The 9,219-nt window shown below is 35.0% G+C and overlaps 2 protein-coding genes across 2 annotated transcripts; both read left to right on the forward strand.

Moving 5' to 3' along the window:
- Positions 1 to 433: 433 nt before the first annotated feature.
- Positions 434 to 1,387, forward strand: LOC142162228 (uncharacterized). The gene has a single exon (XM_075218553.1). The coding sequence runs from the start codon at positions 434 to 436 to the stop codon at positions 1,385 to 1,387; it is 954 nt and encodes a 317-aa protein (XP_075074654.1).
- A 6,946-nt stretch (positions 1,388 to 8,333) lies between these two features.
- On the forward strand, positions 8,334 to 9,219 carry LOC107782341 (large ribosomal subunit protein P1y). Its single transcript, XM_016603219.2, has 4 exons — positions 8,334 to 8,472; positions 8,562 to 8,650; positions 8,739 to 8,954; positions 9,035 to 9,219. Exons 2-4 carry the CDS (start codon positions 8,582 to 8,584, stop codon positions 9,086 to 9,088), a joined length of 339 nt encoding a protein of 112 aa, XP_016458705.1. The 5' UTR covers positions 8,334 to 8,472; positions 8,562 to 8,581; the 3' UTR covers positions 9,089 to 9,219.

Here is a 9,219-nt window from a genome sequence, read left to right on the forward strand (position 1 = left end):
ATTCAGATTCGCGTCGAGTAGGGTCTCGTTCGGGGATAGTGCTCTACCAAAGATTTTTTGTAAAAGATATAGTTACAGTTAGTAGTTAACCATAGTTACCATAGTTAGTTAAGTTAATTTAGTTGTAATTAGATGTATAGTTGGGCCCCACTAGTTGGTTAGAGTAGTTAAGTACAGCCTTTTCATTTACACTATTTAGTCGTCTTCATTCTCTCTGTCATCGAAAAAAGGAGCAGAGTTCTTCTTCTAAAAAATCCTCTCTCTAAAATTCTCTCTTCTTAATATTCGATTTCTAATTGCATGCCATTTATTAATTCATGATGGTATCAGAGCAGTATTAACGAGTGATTCTAGGAAATTTTTTGAGTAGTTGAAGAAAAATTTGAGAGGATCTACTCAAATTCAAAAGCTTAAACCCTAATTTCGTATTTCAATGGCAATTCCTGAAGATTCAACCACGAATGCGAATGTTGGAGCTCGATCTGGAACTGGAATGGTCGGAAGCACGACTATACTGGATCATAATCATCCTCTTTACCTCCATCCTTCAGACGGTCCTGGATCCATGTCGGTGGGATTAATTTTGACAGGAATGGAAAACTATTCTTTGTGGAGTCGTGCGATGAAAGTCGCATTGCTAGAGAAGAACAAATTATGCCTAGTTGACGGATCGATATCGAAGGAAGATTTTGGTACAAAATTGGGAAGTCAATGGTATCGATGTAATGACATCGTCACCTCATGGCTTATGAGCAATGTAAGTAGGGAACTAGTCATAAGAGTGTTGTTTTCTTCTAATGCTCAGAAGATATGGGCAGCTTTCAAGGAGAGATTTGACAAAGTGAATGGATCAAGACTGTACTACTTGCACAAGGAGATTTTCACTCTAACACAGGGAATCTCATCTGTTTCGACATATTTTACTAAATTGAAGGACCTTTGGGCAGAATATGATTCAATATTGCCACCTCCTTCATCTGCAACTGAATACATTGAGCAATTGGAATATCAGCGTTTGTTGCAATTTTTAATGGGGTTAAATGATGGTTTTGAGCAAGCAAGGAGTCAAATATTATTGATGCCAACATTGTCGTCCATAGATAAAGCTTATGCTATGGTAGTACAGGATGAAAACAGGAAGATGATTGCTGGAAATGCATATGGGCAAGCAGGGCACACTGATCCTACAACTCTTTTCACTGCTCGACCAAGTAGAAATTTCAACTTAAAATGTGAATTCTGTCATTTAAAAGGTCATACTAAGATTGAGTGCTATAAGATAATGAAATATGAATTTTGTAATAAGACAGGACATCGCAAGGAGAATTGTTACAAGATTATTGGATATCCAACTAATTCAAGCAGAAGAAGAAAGCGAATGCAGTGATGGTTGACTCAACTGGACAGCAGGACTTAAGAAGTCCACAGACTACTTATCAGTCAAGAAGAAATGTTGAGACAGGTCAATCTTTCACCAAAGAGCAATACAATCAATTGTTGCAATTGTTGAACAAGAACTTCATTGAAGAAGCAAGTGTCAACATGGCAGGTAAATGTTTCTGTGGCAATATAGCACTCTGTGAAAACTTAGAGCTATGCAAATGGATAGTTGATACTGGTGCTACTAATCACATGACTGGTGATAAAAGTTTGCTAAAAAATGAAACTTCAGTAGGGAACTCAGGGCAATTTCAACTACCTACAGGGGATTCAACCACTATTTCTCATATGGGAGAATGTCAGCTCACATGAGGTGATGTATTGAAGGATGTGTTATGTGTAAAATCTTTCAAGTTCAATCTTATGTCAGTCTCAAAAGTAACAAAAGACCTTAAGTCTAGTAACTTTTTTCCTCAATGTTGTGTATTTCAGGACCTCTTGTCTGGGAGGGTGAAAGAGATTGGTAAAAGAGAGGAAGATCTATACATTCTGTCAGCTGCACTAGGAAAGAAAGTGAATAAAGACTTTGCAATGACTAATAAGGGAAGCATAGATATATGGCACAAAAGAACAGGACATGTACCGGTTCAAGTTCTTAGAAGAATTTCCAGTCTACAAGGATATAGTAGCAACATACACAGTAGTACATTGTCTAAATGTGAAATCTGTCCCTTAGCTAGACAAACTAGAGTACCATTTCAAACTAGTACTAGCAGAAGTATGTGCAGTTTTAACTTGATTCATTTGGATGTATGGGGACCTTATAAGGTTGCTACTCATAATGGAATGAGATATTTTCTTACACTAGTTGATGATTATACTAGGTGGACTTGGGTGTTTCTCATGAGACTTAAGTCTGATGTTATTTTCTTGCTCAAGAATTTCATTGCTATGATTAAGACACAATTTGACAAGCAGATCAAGGTCTTTAGGTCAGACAATAGTGGTGAGTTCTTCAATCATGCCTGTAGAGATTTATTTCAATCACATGGAATTATTCATCAAAGCTCATGTCCTTACACTCCTCAGCATAATGGAGTTGTGGAAAGGAGACATAGACACATACTTGAAACTGCTCGAGCAATCAGATTTCAAAGATATTTACCCGTCAGGTATTGGGGACACTATATTGACTCTGCTGTATATATCATCAACAAGATTTCTTCATCTGTTTTGGGGTGTAAATCACCCTATGATCTGCTCTTTTGTAAACCACCTTTACTAGTACATCTCAAAGTTATGGCTGCCTATGTTTTGCTACTAACCTAGTAAACACTGACAAATTTGCACCAAGAGCTGTAGGGTCAGTTCTATTGGGCTATGCTGCACATCAAAAGGGATATAGGCTGTTGGATTTGGAGAATAGAGTATTTTTTATCAGTCGAAATGTGGTGTTCTATGAAGACATGTTTCCTTTTCATGCAGCTGAAAGCATATCCAACTCATTCTTCTTAGACATGTGTCCAGTGCCTAGGCAGGATTTCAGTGAAGAACCAATGGCAGTGGAATGTTCTGCTACAGATAGCTCTTATGCCACACCTAATATTCCAAGCCCTTCAGATATGATTTCTGTTCCTTTAACTGAACAGGACAATCCTTCAACTACTATTCATAGCAATGTTGAAGTTCAACCTAATCCTCCTGCAGCCCCAATTGTTTCTTCTGATATTCCCATTGATGTGGGATTAAGAAAATCAACTAGGGTATCCAAGACCTCTATATGGCTTAAAGATTATGTTAGACCAGACAAGTCAGGCTCTGTGAGTTGTTGCAAATATCCTATCTCAGAGGTTATTGGATATGAGGTCATCTCCTCAAAGTATTAAAGTTATTTGGCTAGCTTCTCTATTGAGGTGGAACCTACAATATATTCTGAAACAATCAAGGATAAAAGGTTGGTGGAAGCAATGCAAGCAGAGATTCAAGACTTGGAGGATAATAAAACTTGGGAGTTGGTTCCTTTTCCACAAGTACAGAAGGCTATAAGGTGCAAATGGGTCTATAAGATCAAGTATAAAGCAACAGGAGAAGTAGAAAGATTCAAGGCTCGTCTAGTAGCCAAAGGATATAATCAGAGGGAAGGACTGGATTATCAAGAGACCTTTTCACCCGTAGTGAAAATGGTCACTGTTAGGAGTGTGCTGGCTCTTGCAGCATCAAGGCATTGGCTCATCCATCAAATGGATGTCTATAATGCTTTTTTGCAAGGTGATCTCACTGAAGAAGTATATATTACTATTCCTCAAGGTTTCTATGGTTCTCACAATAAGTCCACAGTTTGCAGGTTGATGAAGTCTCTCTATGGACTCAAGCAAACATCTAGGCAATGGAATATCAAGTTAACTTCAACCCTAAGGGATGTTGGTTTTCAACAAAGTCACTTGTATTATTCTCTTTTCATCAGAAAGACAAAAGCTCACATAGTCATTGTTTTGGTCTATGTTGATGACCCACTTATTACTTGGGATGATCCTGCACTACTTCAACAAACTAAATATGAACTGCAATTTTCTTTCAAGATCAAGGATCTAGGAGAGCTTAAATATTTCATAGGCCTAGAATTTGATAGAAATGGTGATGGAATATTGATGCATCAATGTATATATGCATTGGAGCTTATTTCTGAGTTAGGACTCTCATGTGCAAAACCTGTGGGATGCCCTATGGAGCCTAATCTGAAGCTTACCACTTCTGAATTTGACAACCATGTAGGATTATCTGATGATGTACTGCTAACTGATCCTGGACCTTATTAAAGGTTGTTGAGTAAGCTGCTCTATTTGACCATCACGAGGCCTGATATTTCCTTTGCTTTCTAGAGTCTCCGTCAACTCATGCATAGTCCCAAAGTTTCACACATAGAAGCAGCACTTAAAGTGGTGAGATACATCAAAACTAGTCCAGGACTAGGAGTTTTTCTGGGGGCAAAATGTTCAGAGTCATTATCAGCATATTGTGATGCGGATTGGGTTGCATGCCCCAATACACGCATGTCAATCACTGGTTATTTTGTCAAGCTTGGTAGTTCTCTTATTTCTTGGAAGTCAAAGAAACAGACTACCATATCTATGAGTTCAGCTGAGGCTGAATATCACAGCCTTGCTTCTACTGTTGCTGAAATTGTATGGATACTTGGCTTACTCAAAGAACTGGGAATTGAGCACCAGTCTCATGTACCAGTTTATTGTGATAGCAAATCAGCTTTTGCAATTGCTGTCAATCCAGTTTTCCATAAGCACACGAAACATATTGACATTGATTGTCACTTCATCCGTGAAAAGATTCAACAAGGCCTCGTCACTACTCACTATTGCGCTACACAAGAACAAGCAGCTGATCTCCTCACCAAAGGCCTTAGTCAACCACAACATGCCTATTTGTTGTCCAAGCTAGGACTTTTGAACATTTTTCCCAGTCCTAGCTTGAGGGGGTGTAAAGGATATAGTTATAGTTAGTAGTTAACCATAGTTAGTTAAGTTAATTTAGTTGTAATTAGATGTATAGCTGGGGCCCACTAGTTGGTTAGAGTAGTTAAATACAACTTTTCTATTTACACTGTTTAGTCGTCTTCATTCTCTCTGTAATTGAAAAAAGGAGCAGAGTTCTTCTTCTCAAAAATTCTCTTTCTAAATTTCTCTCTTCCTAATCTTCGATTTCTAATTGCATGCCATTGATTAATTCATCATTTTTCCATACCTAGGGCTCGAATTCTAGACCTTTAGTTAAAGGTGAAGTAGTTCATCCATTACACCTCATCCTTTGGTGGTAATTTAATTAGTAAATCATTTGAATCGTTAGAAACTAGACTTAAAGCGTTACAATTTTGTTAAATAGCGAATCATGACAATACAAAAGTTTTTCACTATCTAGCAGTACAGAATGTGGAAGGCAGCAAGGCTGCTTAAAGGATTTTAATGTTTAATCTTATAGTTATGTAAGCTATGATTTAATCCTAAGTCATTTTGAGGTCGCTTAAGACGTCTCTAGCAGCAGACTAAGTTTTATCGTCGCCACAATCCAAAATATTACCATCACCTAGACTATTGTTTTTTTAATTTATAAAGAAATTAAACCTTCGATTAATCTTTCTACAAACTTGAGCCTCAAGTCCCAAAAAATGAGCAAAATAGTTAAGGTGATGTTTGTTTTCAAAGCTGAACATGAATAATCTAGAGGAATTTTTTAGTTTTGTAGAAATTGAAAAACTTTTTGGTTTAATGTTTTGTTTTTTTACAAACATTAAAAGGAAGTCTGAAAACCTTTTTCACCTGTTTTTGTGAAGCAAAGTTCAACCCAACAAGTATTCTTTTTCACGGTAAATACTTGAGACAATTGCCAAAGAGAAATAGGAGAATAAAAATAATTAAATTGGATAACAAAATAGACCACAAATTACCCTAATCGTATTACAGATGTTTCTTGGAGATAATTAATTAAGATTGAGGCACAAACTATGTTGCTCACTGACTATCTTAGTTTATGAACAAAGCGCAGTAAGGTCTTATAGCTATATAAAAATATTTTTTTCTCACAATTTTTTTTTTTAAAAAAGGTATACTAATACAACTATGTCTTTTTATGCTGGTGCGCATTTGGCCTAATTCATCGAATATTTATTTTCTCTCACCAGCATTATATCGTGTGATATGTCTTTCAGAGCATAGTGAAAAGAAAATTATGTCCATTAAAACATCACTAAATGTGTAAAATCAGTAAATATTTTCTTTCTTTACTGAAATTTAAATCCTGATATTACATGATTCATTCTAACTTCATTTAACAATAAGGCACACCTTTGAATGTTACTACAAAATTTTCTTTTGCACACACTTTTCTAGTTAACAAAAAAAACTATATTTCAATGGAATTTTTATATTCTTATACACTATATGAAATTATATTACCCTCCCTACTCAAGTTTTACTATAATTACATTTTATATACCCAATTACCATTTATGTATATTTTAAGGGAATTAATGATAATAACTAGTGTCCTAAAATTACTCTAACATATCTTCCACTCCCTCACGTTTCTCTCTCCACATCCCACCCCTCCCTCCCCACGTATCTTGCACAAGAGAGCAGCAATTCCACCATTGACAATCATTAAAAAGCTTTGGAGCTTTGAATTCGAATTTGGGTTTTCAAAAAATAGTGTTTGTTTGGATTGGATGTTGTTGCAAAGAATTGAGAATTCTCTCTACGTCTCTCTATCTCTCAACCCAAATTTCAGTAATGTAAAGCAAAGGAAAAGAGAACAGCAATTTCATCATTGACAGCCATTAAAAAACTTTGAAGCTTTGAATTCGAATTTGGGTTTTCAAAAATCATTATTTGTTTGGATTGGGTGTTGTTGCAAATAATTAAAAATATGGTTTGGAGTTTATATCTCAATTTTGAGCGGTTTTGGTGAAGATTAGACTTGATTTTGGCTGAATTTCAGATTGAATTTCGAAGAAGAAGAAGAAGAAGAAGAAGAAGAAGAAGAAGAAGAAGAAGAAGAAGAAGAAGAAGACATGGCATACATTATACTGCAGAAATTGTAGTAAAATTGTAGAAAAATTATATTCTGTTGTTTATATATTTTTCTTTTATTTATTTAACTATTGTATGAAAGTTGAATAACATTATATAAAAATTATATTTAAGTTGTATGATATTGTAGTTGTATATAACTGAGTAGAAATATTGTATGAAAATTGTAGATAAGTTGTATAATATATAATTAGTTGTATGAAATTTATTTTTGCTATGTATAAATCAGATACAAAATATACAAAAGACATATTATATAAAATTTGTATTTAAGTTGTATGTTATTGTAGTTATATTTAACTGGGTAGAAATAATGTGTAAAAGTTATAAATAAATTGTATAATATATAATTAGTTGTATGAAATTTGTTTTTACTATGTATAAATTAGATACAAAATATACAAAAGACATATTGTAAAAAATTGTATTTAAGTGGTATTATATTGTAGTTGTATATAAGGAAAAATAATGTATGAAAGTTGTAGATAAATTGTAAATAAGTGTATACTATATAATTAGTTGAATGAAATTTATTTTTAGTATGTATATTGTTATAAATATGTCAATTTGTATTAAATTTGTACGAAAATTATTTTTAAATTTGTATGTTATTGTATCATATATTGTCTGAGATGCCGCTAATTATTTGATTCTCACTATTGTAGGCACTTTACAAGTTTTTTGAAACCATGAACACACTCAAAAGAATGATAGTCTAAGAGCAGACCGCGAAGTCTCAATTTAATTAGAGCAACGCGAAACTTAAACTGCTTTAAAGATAACTTCAGTAATGCAATAACCCATCAATTTTCGTCATTGACATTTGCTTACATATACTTATCGTTGTCTTCTTGTGAATGAAGGTGGTAATTGTAATTTCTAGGTTTATTTTCAACTCCCAAGTCCTCGCCATGAAAGGGGAAAAAAGGAAAATAAATTAAGGAGAAAAAACTTTAATGCTTAATTTGACCCACAGAATAGGACGAGAACTATTTGGTAGCTATGAACTTGTGACGGAACGGGAATAGTATTTGCTCTAAAATTTGCGTAATTGAAGTTTTGTTTGTTATGGCTTAAAATAGGTAATACACAATTGGAAGGAGTCCTCTTAAAAAATGAGTGGAGAGAAAATAGGAAAAAGATATAACTAAATCTCCTAATTTAAGCACTAATAATGGATTGTATATATTTTGTAGTTAAACTATGTTTAGGTTGGGTAAATTAAAAAATATAAGCATTTTTCGTAATAAAGTTTCAAAAAATAGGCATGATGTTTTTAAGAAATATTAAGAAAGAGCAATAAACAGTTTTTAAGAAAGAGGACAAGACGAATAGGCCTGATGTTTGTTGGGCTTCATTTTACAAAATTGGGCCCCCAAAGCCCTACTAACCCTGTGTTTCTACACTTTATAAGCCTCTTACCATCTCAAATCTCAAAACCCTAGCAATCAGTTGCAGCAGCGGAAAGAGCAGACCAGCATTTTCTTGCCTCAAGGTATAAACCCTAACCAATTCGACTGCCCCTTAACAATGTCATCTATATGTTTATTGCACGTTTGCTCACTCACAGTTACAATATTGCAGCTAAATCGATTGAGTAGAAAATGTCGATCGGAGAAATCGCTTGTACCTACGCATGTTTGATCCTCAACGATGAGGACATCCCTATCACTGTATGTTTCTTTGCCCTTACGATTGTTTTCCGGATTTGTTTTATTATTTTGTGATGTATTGGTTTTGGTTTGTTTTGATTATTAATAGGCTGAGAAGATTTCAAGTATCGTAAAAGCAGCAAATGTCACCGTGGAGCCTTACTGGCCGCTCTTGTTCGCCAAGCTTGCTGAGAAGAGAAATCTCTCAGATCTCATCATGAATGTTGGTGCCGGCGGCGGTGGTGGTGCCGTAGCCGTAGCTGCCCCCACTGGTGGTGCCGCCGCTGGTGGTGCTGCAGCTGCTCCTGCTGCCGAGGAAAAGAAGGTAAACGAAATTAGTGGTCCTTTTTGGAATCTGTTTAACCCTGAGTTGCGTACTTATTATTGTTTGTTGAATGTGTGCAGGAGGAGCCAAAGGAAGAAAGTGATGATGATATGGGATTCAGTTTGTTCGATTAGAAGCTGTTTTCAGTATGATCTTGTCTGTTTCCAAAAAAATAGTTGGCTAAGTTTTAGTATGTGATGTTTGAGATATTCAGAGAAGTGTAAGAGTACATGTAATTTTGAGGTTAATGACTCCTGTTTTGCTA

This window comes from Nicotiana tabacum, chromosome 7, assembly GCF_000715075.1.
Source record: "Nicotiana tabacum cultivar K326 chromosome 7, ASM71507v2, whole genome shotgun sequence".
In the NCBI taxonomy this organism is placed as follows: Eukaryota; Viridiplantae; Streptophyta; class Magnoliopsida; order Solanales; family Solanaceae; genus Nicotiana; species Nicotiana tabacum.